Source organism: Microcaecilia unicolor, unplaced genomic scaffold, assembly GCF_901765095.1.
Source record: "Microcaecilia unicolor unplaced genomic scaffold, aMicUni1.1, whole genome shotgun sequence".
NCBI classification, from domain to species: domain Eukaryota; kingdom Metazoa; phylum Chordata; class Amphibia; order Gymnophiona; family Siphonopidae; genus Microcaecilia; species Microcaecilia unicolor.
Window position 1 is genome coordinate 140,818 of NW_021963136.1, and position 14,380 is coordinate 155,197.

The 14,380-nt window shown below is 43.5% G+C and overlaps 1 protein-coding gene across 1 annotated transcript; it reads right to left on the bottom strand.

Annotated features, from left to right (window-relative positions):
- Positions 1-8,471: 8,471 nt before the first annotated feature.
- On the bottom strand, positions 8,472-13,062 carry LOC115458993 (gap junction alpha-9 protein-like). The gene is made up of 2 exons (XM_030188854.1): positions 13,026-13,062; positions 8,472-9,920 (listed from the first exon to the last, which is right to left on the bottom strand). Exon 2 carries the CDS (start codon positions 9,895-9,897, stop codon positions 9,160-9,162), a length of 738 nt encoding a protein of 245 aa, XP_030044714.1. The 5' UTR covers positions 9,898-9,920; positions 13,026-13,062; the 3' UTR covers positions 8,472-9,159.
- Positions 13,063-14,380: the final 1,318 nt, after the last annotated feature.

Genomic DNA, 14,380 nt, shown 5'->3' on the forward strand with positions numbered 1-14,380 from the left:
GCAGCGCTGAACACCTGACACAGAGAGACAGTCCCTGCTCGATAGAGCTTACAATCTAAAAATACAGACAGACAAGACAATTAAGGGCAAGGAAAGTACTGGGTGAGAAGGAACAAGGATAGGGAATTGAGTAGTGGTTAGGAGCCAAAAGCAGTGGTGAAAAGGTAGGTTTTCAGCATAGATTTGAAAACAGGTAGAGATGGAGCTAGGCGTACAGGCTCAGGAAGTCCATTCCAGGCATAAGGTGCTGCAAGGGAAAAGGAATGAAGCCTGGAATTAGCAGTGGAGGAGAAGGGGGACGATAAGAGAGATTTGTCCAGTGAGCGGAGATTACGGGGAGGAATGTAGGGAGAGATGAGAGAGGAGAGGTTATGGGGGGCTGCAGAATGGATGCATTTAAAGGTCAGTAAGAGAAGTTTGAACTGTACGTGGAAGCGGACAAGGAGCCAGTGAAGTGACTTGAGGAGTGGGCTACTGTGGGTAAAACGATTTTGGCGGAAAATAAGTTGTGCCGCAGAATTTTGGACAGACTGGAGAGGAGAGAGATGGCTGAGCGGAAGACAATGAGAAGCAAATTGCAATAATCCAAGCAAGAGGTGACAAGGGTTTGGATAAGGGTTCTGGTAGCATATATTCTCAGTTCTATTTTATCATTCAATAAACTCTGTTTTCCACATTCCGTTACTAGTTAATAGTGAACGAGGAGAAATGAACCTTCCATATCCTAAGGTGAATGAGAATTTATCTCTGTATAGTTTCATACAATGGCATGTAGTAAGGACAGAATAAGGAGTTGTGCCAGGTCTTCTGGGTTTTCAGTTAGAGTCTGTGAATCCCTGCCAGCCACTCTTTTCATTGACATTTCTCCGGGTCTTGAGCTGGTGAGGCCTGGGGATCACCAACAGCCACACTGTTCCCAATAGCAAGATACTGTTTGTTTTCTTCAGCTAGCAGGTGCCCATGAGCAATAACAGTTTTATTTGGTCTGCCTGCCCACTACTACTCCGTCTCTAACTTCAGTGTTAGTGAAGGACAGACAGGCAGAGAAACAAAATCAAATCAAGTGTAACCACTTTTTATTCTTTCCAACCCGGTGGATGCTGGAAATAAATTATGCATAAAGGGCTAAACATATGTCTGTCTGGGGGCAAAATAACTGACTAATGGAACAGGACCAAATTTGCCATGGGTGAAAAAATGGTGAAAAGATACATCAAGTTAAAAAGGGGCCAGACTGGATCAGCAGTTCCAGAGAAATAAGCAAAGAAACTTTGATACAGTAAAACTTAGCAATCAGGGAATTGCTCTTTTCAAAGTGCCTCTCCCCTCACTTCTCCCAGTTACAGACACTAACACACACACAAACAGTACAGATAGAGAAATACAACACATGCAGATACATATATAGAAACTAAACACAGATACATATACAAATACATACACATGCAAACTAAACACAGACTTCCCTATACTCAACACTAAAGACATATACATAACACATACAAGTACAGCATAGATTCTTCCCCCTGGTTTACCTCCCTTTCTATGACTAGAACTGCTCTTCATTGCTCTTGCCCTAGTGCCTTCCCATCATAGGCGCCGACTCCATGGGTGCTGTGGGTGCTTGAGCACCCCCAATATTTTGACCCGCCGGAAGGTCCCAGCCAGCCCGACCTGCCCGCCCTCTTCTCCCTCAACAGTCCTCCGCCCTCACCTTCCTGCGTTCTGCCCAGAATTTAAAACTCATCTTACCTCGGGGTCTCTCCCGGTGGCAGAAGTGAAAGGTGAGCAGGCTTGGCGTTTCAGCCTTCCCTTCTCTCTCAGCTCTGGTTCCGCCCTTGCAGAAACAGGAAATTAGAGCGGGACCAGAGCTGAGAGAGAAGGGAAGGCTGAAGTGCCGAGCCTGCTAGCCTTTCACTGCTGCCGCCGGGAGGGACCCCAAGGTAAGATGAGTTTTAAATTCTGGGCGGCACGCAGGAAGGCAAGGGCGGAGGACTGTTGAGGGAGAAGAGGTTGGGTTGGGGTTGGGACTGGCACTCTGAGGAGAGGGAGAGGGGCCTGGAACTCAGAGGAGAGGGGGGCTGATAAGGGGCAGGTGGTGTTTTGGGCGAGTTACTGGACATGGAGGGGAGGGGAGGGAGGAGAAATCGTTGGACATGGAAAAGAGGGCAGGGGAGAGATGAAACTTGTTAGACATGGATGAAGGGAGGGGAGGGCAGGGGAGAGAGGAGAATTCTCTGGACATGGATGGGAGGATAGGGGAGAGAGGAGAATTGCTGGATATGAATGGAGGGGGAGAGGGGGGAGGGGGGAGGAGGGGGGAATGCACCACCTGTAAAAAAAAAAAATTTCAGCACCCCCAATCATTTTGAAAAAGTTGGCTCCTATGCTTCCCAATGGCAGAATTCTACCCGTAGTCTCTGTGATTAGAGGTGTCCTCAGTGCATCCACCTGAATCCTGTGCAAGTCTAACTGGGCTTCCCTAAACAATTGTGTCCTATGCCTCTGGCTTAATCTAAACCTGCCCATCAGCAACAGCCATTAGCTGACACTAGCAACCATCAATAAAGCTGTAGACTTCAGTCAACAGTAAAATTTAAAAAAGAAGGAAAATGAATTACACATCTGAATCAGTAAAAGGCAGACCATCAATGATAAAGGTGTGGTAGCACTGATGGGGGAACCAGGTAGTGGGAAAAGCACATGGAACATCCTCATGGAATTATTCCCATTGCTTATAAGTGTGTATTTATCAGTGTGTTTTGCATCTGTGTATGGGGGGTTCATATCTCTGTGTTCTGTATATTTATATGTTTAGTTTGTGTGTGTGGGAGTCTGTAAGTGTGTTGTAGGTATATGTCTTTGTCTTTGTGTCTGTGTTTATGTGTACCTGTGTATGTTGAATATGTGTATCTGTGCTGTGTGTTGCCTCTGTATTGTATCCACTATTTCTGGGATAAGCAGTATAAAATGTTTTGTACTTTTTGGGGATCTTGCCAGGTATATTGTGACCTGGATTGGTCACTGTTGGAAACAGGATGCTGGGTTTGATGGACCTTTGGTCTTTCCCAGTATGGCAATACTTATGTTCTTATGCACTTAAAACAAGGAGGGTAGAGAACAGGGGAAATGCATTTTGAAAGGAGCAATACTCCCTATGCTTCATTGTATTAAAATTTCTATGCCTCAGAAGCTGGAATTCCTTTTACCATAGAAATGTGTTGGACCATTGTTTTGGAGAGTTATTTTGCCCCTAGAGAGAGAGACCTTTTTGACCCTTTATGAATAATATCTTTATAGCATTCATTGGGCTGAAAAGAACAAAAATAGAATGAAAATACACATCTGAATCACTAAAAGCCAGCCCATCTGTGATAGGGGAGTGGCATCAGTGGAGGCAGCGTGTGTGTGTGTGTGTGGGGGGGGGGGGGGGGGGGGAATTATAGAGGGAAAAGTATGTGGAGCATCGTCATGGAATTATTTCCAAATCCTGTGAGTGTGGTAAGGTCTCATGCGCTAACCAGGTGGTAAGTGTGCAGCACGCGCCAACTGCCGATTACCGCCGGGCAAGTGCCTCGCGGTTGAAAATCTACTGTGTGTTTTGGGCACGCGCACAAAAAATGCAATTACTGCCCAGGGCATGCGGTAGCCAGGTGGCAGTGCCAATTGGACTCGCATTGGATGTGCGTAGGTGCCTACACGCCTTAGTAAAAGGGCCCCATAGATAGGTAAGAGAGTAAGAGGAATTGGAAAGTAAGGTGACTAATTTAAAGAAAGGTGTACATCAAGTCAGAGAGATGGTTAAATATTATCCCAGAAAGGTACTCATGAGGTCAGAGAGATGGTTAAATATTATCTCAGCTACAGTAGGAGTGGATAAACATGTCCTGCTGCAGTATGTGCAGCCCGTGTCATTCCTTGTGTGTGTGAGTGAGATGTTTTCAGATGAAACTTGTGCCACTCATATTAGATGTAAAGTGTTGTATTCAGTTGAAAACTAAGACACTAGTATTCAGGCCTTCTTTTTTGAAGTTATCATATTGGTGTCTGGTTTAATATCAGAATAATAAGTATATGTTTCTGGAACTGAATCAACTGGAGATGTTTTCGTTAGATTCGGAAAGTGAGTTGAATTACATTTCCTGGGTTTACGGCTAAGATGACTTACAGTTGTATTTGGGGTAGAATTAACTTTTAAGTTTCATTGATATTATTAATAATTTTGAAGAAGTTAGTTCCTTAATGTGCTCTGTTCCATAAATGTGGACTTGTGTGTCCAGAGATGATCTTTTTTTTTTTTTACTTTACTTTAGTATATAGTAGTAGTAGTAATAGGTATATTATCCTTTTGTTTTTCTTATAATGTCCAATGCCTTACCTTTCATTTCTGTATGGAAATTTTTGGAAGGTTAATACAAAAAAGTAACCCCCATGGTATGGCCAAACAACACCCCCCCCCCCCATTTTGGACTACAATTACATTACCCATCCTTGAAACTCTATACTTTTTCTCCTCACATCCCTAGTCTTTCCTCTCTCTCTGTCCCCTCCCCAGGCATGTCTCCCTTTCTTTCCTTCTTTCCTGAGATTTGCTTTCCTTTTCCTCTCCCATCGCCAAGATCCTCTCCCACTGCTGGATCTCCTTTCTTCCTTCCTCCAAACCATATCCAGAACAATTGAAATAATTATACAGACACATAAGCACGGTTGGAAGTCTATTTTATATTTATAAGGTAAAATAAAATTAACATTATTTGATATGCAAAAATATGCTAATTTATACAGCTCTGCAACAGAATTTTCTAACTCATGATGCAGATTCTGTCCCTGAGCTGCCACAGGAAAATGAGCACGCTTCCTGTATTTATTTATTAACTTTATTTTATCACTCTTACCTCCAGGTGCACAGAATGAATCACATTAACATACAACAGAACAGATGAGTGCATTTTAGAAAAGGACATACAAATCAGAATTGAGATGACCAGGTTGGGATATCTCAAGTTCCACTAGCATTTTAGAACAGGATCTGCTGTTCTAAAAATACAACCAAACCCAGACGTGTATGCACCAGATACATGTGGCCAGAGCCTCCATTTCACAATACATGTGTATGTTAGCCAAACTTATATATGCCTTTGATGCTGAAGCTGTCATAGTGCCCAAAGTCCTTTGCCAATATCGCTTTCATTTGAGGAGGGAGGGGTGAGTGACTAAGAATCACTGGGGGAGAAAGAGGATAACTTCCCCTAAACTCTCAAGGAAAGCACTGCACAAAAGGAGCTTTTTTCTAGAACCTAGACACCTCGGGGAGCAAGAGTAAATCTTGATAATGAAGTTTTTCGACATAGATGTGCATCTCCCTTCTGAAGTAGGGAACAGTAGCGTACCAAGGGTGGGGCGGTGGGGGAAGTCTGCAAGGGGGTGCGTGGAGCAGGCACACAGCTATCAGCTCTGCCGGTCCCCTGCCCCCTCTAACATTACTTCCTGTTCTGGGGCAGGGGACCTGTAGAGCCGACAGCTGTGCACCTGCTCCATGCACCCCCTTGCTGGGAGGAAAGGTCAGGTGATGCGCTTTGGGGGAGAGCGGTGCGCCGGGGTGGGTGCAGCAGTGACCCACCCTGAGTGGCAAACAAGCTAGGAATGCCATTGGTTGGGAATACACCTCTAGGGCCAGATTTTGTAAATGGTGTCTAAAATCTAGACGCATCTGATTAAAGCACCTAGTGCTATTCTATGTAACACATCTAAAGTCAGGTGCGGTGTATAGAATAGCGCATATGACCGGGGAACATTTATGCCACTGAAAACCTGGTGTAAATCCCAGCACCAAATTCTATAACAATGTGTGTAAATTTGAGTAATGCCCCGATATGCCCGCACTCCTCCCATGGCTGCGCCCCCTTTTCATCTACGTGCGTTAGAATTCACAAGAGCCTTTTTTTAGAATACGCTTAAAAAGAAGCATGTGTAAATTCCAGTTATTGCCAATTATTGATGATAATTGGTTATCAACCAATTTATTATCACTGATTGGCTCATTACTCAATTGAGTAGCACATGGAAATTCAACATGTGCACAATTTAATGCGTGCTACTCACCGTGCCTTATATAAAATCCGGGGGCTCTTGTTATGGCTTACCAAACATACCCAGATCATGTCCCCATGCCATAAGCACATTTAAAAATTTTAGACATGTATGTCCCAGTTTTGTAAAATTGGGATTAAAGGTTGTAGTTATCAACGTTGGCAACTGTTAAAGATGTGTTATTTTATCATTAACTCCTGTTATTTTACCACAGGCCCCATTTTATGCAATGAGATTTAGTTAAATAACTGGGGCTAGCAGTAAAATAACAAACCTTAATTTGTTTTACTGCTTAGACCATGTTGACACCCCTTAGATGTGTATACAACACATATATCTACCCTCCCCCCACTTTTTACAAAGCCACCGGTGCGATAATGCCGACACAGCCCATTCACTTTGAATGGGCTTTGTCAACATTGCCCTGTGGCAGCTGCTAGTGCGGCTTTGTAAAAGGAGGCCTAAATGTTGGTTTATGCATATTGAAAATACGCATAGGGCTTCTAAAATAAGCACCATAATATCAAATTCATAAAAAATATTACATAGAACTATAAGCAATATCACTAAACATAAATTAAACTATTTAAAACAAGCACATTATAAAAATGTGAAAACAAACCCAAAACCTCTTTCACAATCCTAAAACATAGACCTCATGAGAGTGGATAACCTTTACCATCATCTAATTTTTAAATTCCAGAAAATAATCATGACCACCCTCTCAAAAGTCAGCATAAAAAGAGTGTCCTTCACCATTTCCTAAACAGCATAGACTCTCCCAGTGCTCAAACTGAACTTGCATGAAAAGGCTCTTTGCTTCTGTATGTATATCTCAAAACCCTACCTTGATATACCTTTCCCCAGATCCATAACCTGCTGCACTAACCATTAGGCCACTCTTCCACTCCTCGCAAGGTCTCCGATATAAAAACCAATACCATCTCTTTAAAAGCTGCAAAACGAATGTTTTCCAAATGGTATCTCCGAAATTTATTTATTTATTTATTTATTGCATTTGTATCCCACATTATCCCACCTCTTTGCAGGCTCAATGTGGCTTACAATACATCATGGATATCCTTCTTTCACATTTTGTGTAAATAGAATATGAAAGAGTAAATGGCTAGAAAGTTGCACAGCATGGCTGCCATAATTTTCCATAGGTGGAAAGAAAAATGTGAACAGTCTCTTTTCTGCAGAATTTAATAGGAGTTGAGTGGCAAATGGGAAGTCTCTTAGTCTTTAAGATGTATACAGTTTAAGGGGTCATTTTACTAAGGTGCACTGAAAAATGGCCTGCAGTAGTGTAGATGCGTGTTTTGGGTGCGCGCAGAATTATTTTTTAGTGCACCTACAAAAAAAATGCCTTTTTTGCCGAAAACGGACGTGCGTCAAAATTTAAATTGCTGCGCCTCCATTTTGGATTTGAGACTTTACCTCAAGCCATTGACCTAGCGGTAAGGTCTTACATGGTAACTGGGCAGTAATGGTCTATGCACGTCAAATGCCACTTGACACGCGTAGCTGACACGCATCAGAAAATAAAAAATATTTTTCAGATGCGCGTAGCGGCTGCGTGCCAGAATTGAAATTACCACAAGGGCCATGCAGTAACCAAGCAGTAACTCCAATTTGGCACATGTTGGGTGCACATAGGCACCTATGTGGCTTAGTAAAAGGGCCCCTGAGTGAATACCCTCTTGTAGACTGATTCATGGGCAGGGTAGAGAGTTGCAATAGAGTATTTATGGTGACTCCATCTCCTGCTCATTCTCTATGGGGAAGTCAGTGGTTTTTAAGCCTCTTACAGCCGGTGGCGTAGCCAAGGGTGGGCCCGGGTGGGCCCAGGCCTACCCACTTTGGGCTCAGGCCCACCCAATAGCAGCACACCTATGAAGTGGCTGGCAGGGCTCCCCAAGCCCTACCAGCCAAATATTCCCAACAGCTATCCCTCCTGCATACCTTGTAAATAGCAGATCTTCGCCTGCAGCGAGCAGCGACTGATACATGCTGTTCGCACCAGTCCTACAGTCTTCCCTCTGATATGTTCCCGTCTATGCAGAAGCAGGAAGTTGCATCAGAGAGAAGACTGTAGGACCAACATGAGCAGTGTGTATTAGTTGCTGCTTGCTGCCGGTGAAAATCTTCTACTTAAAAGGTATAAGGGGGAGGAGGGATGTTTGAAAGACCATATAGCATGCAGGCAAGAGAGGGAGAGACCAAATCACTCGTGGGACAGGGCAGAGTTCTTCTGCCCACCCATGTTGGGTCCAGGCCCACCCAAAATTGGATGCCTGGCTACGCCCCTGCTTACAGCCACTGTTCCCTCTGAGTGGGAGTCCTCCAACTGCACTGCTGCCAGTAGAGGATGGTGCTTCAATATTGTGTTTTCAATCTCTAGGGGCAGGGAGCTTCCCTGGAGTCTTGCAGAGCTTGCCTGTCCCTCATTACTAAAATGAAACAGCACTCCCCACTGGCTGGTTTATAGGTGGAGGACTCTCGCTCAGCTTGGAGGGAACAGTACTTACAGCCATGTGCAATCACCCAGTAGTTAACTAGGCACTGGCTGATATTCTAGCTCAGCAGATATGATTAGGATAGCCTTTATGCTGCTTACTTAGCCAGTTAGTGGACTGAATATCACCACTAACTGGCTAAATTCTGGCTCTGCCCAGGCTTCACCCCTAGCAATAACTGGACAGTGCTTAGGTGGCACTATGCACTTAAGTGCCTCTGAATATTGCCTTTATGACCAGCACAGCCGGGTTGAACCATCTCTCCTACCCGGCTAAACCCTTTTGAATATTGGGCCCTATATTTTTATTCAAGTCATGAATAATATTGTTAGTCCTGAATATTTTCCAGATTAAATCCTTTATGGCAGATGTTGCTATTCAGGAGAATAGCTGATGCTGTTATCCAAGTGTAGGCCCAAAGAGCAGATGATGAATTTACCCAATAGCAATAGCTCAGTCATTCACAAAGCTTTTTCTCATTCAGGAGCTTGTTAGTGAGAAGTGTAGTACATCTGCCAAATACATACTATCTGTCCTCTCTCTTCTGTTATTATTTGGCATTCCTTGGCTGACTTCTTTTTAATAACAGATAATGGCATATGCTATAGAACCCAAAGACACAGCATATGATAATAATGCCCACAGAGATGGTAGACAGCATGTAAATTGACATCCTCTTCTCAACTGAGGCTCGAACCAAGCAGTGGAAGGGCCCTGGGCATAGCAAGGTACTGCAGTTTATGGGAGCTCCATTCACCTTTGGCAGGTGCCAGTAGATGAGGATATAAAAGAACCCAAGCTCAATCACCAGACGTAGAAGAATGCACAGGAGGTAGAGACATAGAAGCTTCTTCTGCTGGTGGAAGTCAATCATTATGTCCTTTTGCGCAAGGTCATGGCCCTTGACCCCTGTCAGGTTTGTTTGTTCCCCCTCGTTGAAGGGCCCCAGCAGCTCTTGCTTTATCTTGTCTTTGATGAGGTTGTGTCGCAGCTGAGCAGCGAAGAGCTCCATGAGGAGCACAGAGATGATGAAGAGAATGTAGGTGAAGTTCCAGAGGGCTACAACTGGCACATCAAAGTGCTGGTTGAAGCAGGACTTCCTGCAGAACTCACTGACATTGCCATTGCACTGGAAGTCCAAGTCCAACTTGCTCCAAGGCATCTCAGAAACATAAAGGGTGAGCAGGCGAATGGCCAGGAAGCCAAACCACATGGTCCTTCCATTGTAGTCAGTAGTGGCCTCGATTGCAGTGCGGAGGATTGGGATCAGACCTGTCACCATTGCCATCTTGTTGTCTATGTGGTTACCCCCTGCTCAAATAAAGGGCAAATTAGAGTTCAAATTCAAAGTAAGTATCAGATTGTACCTTTTTTCTTCTTTTTCATTGAATACTGAAGTGCTTTGAAAATGAGCCCCCATGTGTTCAGTTCCGCCATACCTTTACAGTTCAGGGCAGATTCTGGGGCCCTTTTACTAAGCCACGTGGAGGGGCATAATCGAACGTGAACGCCCATCTCCATGGGCATCTATCTCCGAGAACGGGTACGTGAAGGGGTGGGACAAACCGTATTTTTGAAAAAAATGGGTGTCCATTTTTTTTCCGATAATACGGTTTGTGCCAGCCAAATGCATCGGATTTGTGCGGATTTGAGCTGGGCGGTATCGTTTTTCAGCGATAATGGAAACCGAAGGCACCCAGCTTAAAAACAAACAAATCCAAGGCATTGGGTCGTGGGAGGGGCCAGGATTCGTAGTGCACTGGTCCCCCTCACATGCCAGGACACCAACCGGGCACCCTAGGGGGCACTTGTAACAATTAAAAAAAAAAGTTAACTACCTCTGAAGTCCATAGCTCCCTTCCCTTGGGTGCTGAGCCCCCCAAATCCCCCCAAAATCCACTCCCCACAACTCTACACCATTACCATAGCACTTATGGCTGAAGGGGGGCACCTACATGTGGGTACAGTGGGTTTGGGGGGCAGTTTGGAAGGCTCCCATTTACCACCACAAGTGTAACGGGCCTGGGTGCACCTGGCTAAAGTCCACTGCACCCACTAACAACTGCTCCAGGGACCTGCATACTGCTGTGATGGAGCTGGGTATGACATTTGAGGCTGGCATACAGGCTGGAAAAAAAAGTTTTTAAAGTTGCTTTTTTTGGGGTGGGAGGGGGTTAGTGACCACTGGGGGAGTCAGGGGTGGTCATCCCCGATTCCCTCTGGTGGTCATCTGGTCATTTAGGGCACTTTTTTGGGACTTGTTCATGAAAAAAAGGGTCCAAAAAATGTGACCCAAATTCTCTCTAAAAACGCCTTTCTTTTTTCGATTATTGGCCGAGGACGCTCATCTCTCCTCGGCCGATAAACACGCTCCAGTCCCACCTTCACCACGCCTCCAACACGCCTCCATCAACTTTGCCCGTTTCCATGACAGATTGCAGTTGAAGACACCCAAAATCAGCTTTCGATTATACCGATTTGGGCGCCCACGGGAGAAAGATGCTCATCTCCCGATTTGGGTCAAAATATGGGCGTCTCTCTCTTTTGAAAATAAGGTGGATAGGTGCCTATGAGCACCCAGTGTGCGCCAATTTGGAGTTACCGCCCAGCTACAATGTGGCTCTTGTGGTAATTTCATTTTTTGCACGTGTCCACTATGTACATCCGAAAAATAATTTTTATTTTCTGACGCGTGTCAGCTATGCATGTCAAGTGGCTTTTGACATGCATAGGTCATTACCGCCCGATTAATGCCTGAGACCTTACCGCTAAGTCAATGACTGGTGGTAAGGTCTCAGACCCAAAATGGATGCGTGCCAAAATTTTTTTTAAAAGGCCTTTTTTATAGGCGCACTGAAAAATGGATCTGTGTGCGCCCAAAACCCATGCCTACATTACTGCAGGTCATTTTTCAGCGCACCTTAGTAAAAGGACCTCTCTATTATTAGAAAACAGGGTTAATACATCCAGGAATCACAATAATAGAGAATCAGTGGGGTCCTTTTATTAAAGCACACTAACAGATTTAGCACACACTAAGTGATAAGATGCCCATAGGAACATAATGGGCATCCTATCATTTACTGCACACTAAATCTGTTAGAGGGCCTTAGTAAAAAGACCCCAATGATAATAAACATAGGGGTCCTTTTACTAATGTGTGCTAAAAGATTTAGTTCACACTAAATGATAAGATGCCCAGAGGAATGGGCCCCTTGTCATTTAGCGTGCCTTAGTAAAAGGACCCCATAGCCAAACTATTATATCCTATGAAATTATAGCAGAAACAATAGAAATGACAATTAGTTTGAACTGGAGTTTGGAAAACCAATTTTATGAAAAAAGAGCGCTTTCAGATTTTTCCTGTAACATAAGTAGCATGTACAAAGATCTTAGAGATAAAGGAAGTGAGTTCCAGATTTCTACCTTCTGGTACTGTATAGATAAAAGAGAGATGTTTGACTGATTTTTTTTAGTCACTACCTGAAAATGCAATAGAAACTGGTTTCAAGTGTTGTGTCTTGAATTAGCACCATGTAATAGTGTTATTAAATTCATCACATATAAAGGAGCCTCTCTGCCAAAATATTAAAAAGCCATAATGCATAATTTAAATTGAACCCTTGCTAGGATGGACAACCAATGCACAAACTGTACAGCATATAAACAATGTAAAATAACCATTTTAGTACAAGCAAAGTGTAACAAAAGACATGAATGCCCTTAAAATCTTGAATTGACAGCCTAACCAAACTCCCATCAAATAACTTGGCCAAAGGCCTCAATATAAAAAAAAAAAATCTCAAACTTCCATCTGAATTTTAAAAATCTTTATCTTGTGCAGACAGGACACTTCACATCATGGATTGAACAACAGAAAAGGTGAACCCACATTTGACAGCCTCACAACCTTAACCGAGGGAACTGATAACAACTCTTCTCCAGTAAATCGGAGAGTACCATAAGCTGATTTATATAGAACTAGCAGCTCCCAGAGTTATGAGGGCCACCAAAATAATTTACTTTGTAGTTAAATACACCAAAAAATGTACTACCATCCTCTACACCCCAGAGGAAGATACATAATTGTAAAACAAGCACTGGGGGATACCATTTTACAAAAGCACTGAACAAAATCTAGATTGCAGTTAACATTTTTAGGGCCTTGTTTACTAAGCCGCGTTATAGGCGCGTTAGTGTTTTTAATGCATGTTAACCGTGTATGCACATTAACAGTGTATGTGCCTACAATAGCCTTATAGGTGCCTACACAGTTAATGTGCACGCTAATTGTAGCCACGTTAAAAATCCTAATGCGCCTTAGTAAATAGGGCTGATAGTTTGCACCTGAACAATGATCCATCCCAGTGAGACATGAACCCCCAGCGGGCTGCTTAATAGCTCAGAGCTGCTTACCTGGATGTCTTTTCTTTCTTTGGCAGGGATAAATAGCAAGGAAAGAGAAGGAGAATGGATTCTGAAGGAGCACGCTGTGTGTGTGCCAAGCTGTCAGGGATTCCTGCCTTGAGTCAGTGCCAGAATAGGTGAGTCAGAAATGTGTGACCCTGCCCTAAGGCGCAGTATCTGTGTCTCCTCCTTTCTTGTTTCTTGCTCCTTCTTTTCTTTCTCTGTGTCCTTTCACATTGGCTCTTTCCCCTCCTCCAGGTATCATATTAAAAGTAGAATTTCTGGTTTGACCAGTGCAGGTAAGCAGAAAAGGGTGAGATAGAGATTTTTCTTTTCCTGAAAGGAATACAGAAAGTGGATTCACTGGTCCTAGCAAGTTGATTACATATCTTCTTTGTTCTCCCTTATAGGTACCACAGTGGGGCTGGATATGTGGTACTTGTGCTTTTCATACCTCACTTTGGATTTGGAGAAAAAGAGGAAGAGCATATATGACTGGATGCAGCTCATCCCAATACTAAATAAAGAAACTTCATGGTGATCATTTTCAAAGATGGACATCTTAAAATGCTAAGAGCAACCAGATCCTGATTTTGGAAAGCCAGAATTTGGATGTTTTGCACTGCACTTGGTTCAACTAGCAAGGGGGCATTTTTGGGGCAAGACTAGGGAGGGCCCAAAAGTAGGGCGTCCAAAGGGATTTTCAAATGGGAAGAAATGTCCATATCTAAAAAGATGGATATTTCTATCTAGAGCTGTTTCAGTGATATCCAAGTTACAAAGGTTGCTCTAGTTGAGCTGCTGGCCACTGGAGGGATTAAGGCATGACCCGTCCTTAATCCCCTAGTGGTTTCTGTCCCTTTCCTTCTTTCCTGAATATGAAACTGGAAAGGAAAACCAGGCTGTATGTCAGCTGCAAGTATTATACCCATTCGGAACAAAACTATAAGCAGGTCAGAGGAGTAACCAGTGCTTTTTTTGTAGGAAAAAAGTTACCGGTACTCATTATGGCTGGGGTCACCATCTATGGCTCCGCCCCTATGTTAGCCACGCCCACAATAGCCACACCCCTTATATCAGCCGTGGCACATATAAGCAGTATCATTAAAAATACTATACCAGTATAGGAGCAAAAAATAACTTGTGATTTTTTTTTTCATTATGAATAATTTCTATAAGCTGTTACAGCTCTAGTTTACCCAGTGCAAAGTAAGACAGCAGATGTAAATTCTCAAATTGGACATCTTCCAAACACTAAAATGAAAATAAAATGATTTTTTCTACCTTTGTTGTCTGGTGACTGTTTTTCTGAACATGTTGGTCCCAGTCTCTGATTCTGAAGCTCTTTATCTGATCCCTTAACT

What these genes read in the sequence shown, in the direction of transcription:
- LOC115458993 (XM_030188854.1), bottom strand. Translation starts at nt 9,897, where the DNA reads ATGGCAATGGTGACAGGTCTGATCCCAATCCTCCGCACTGCAATCGAG.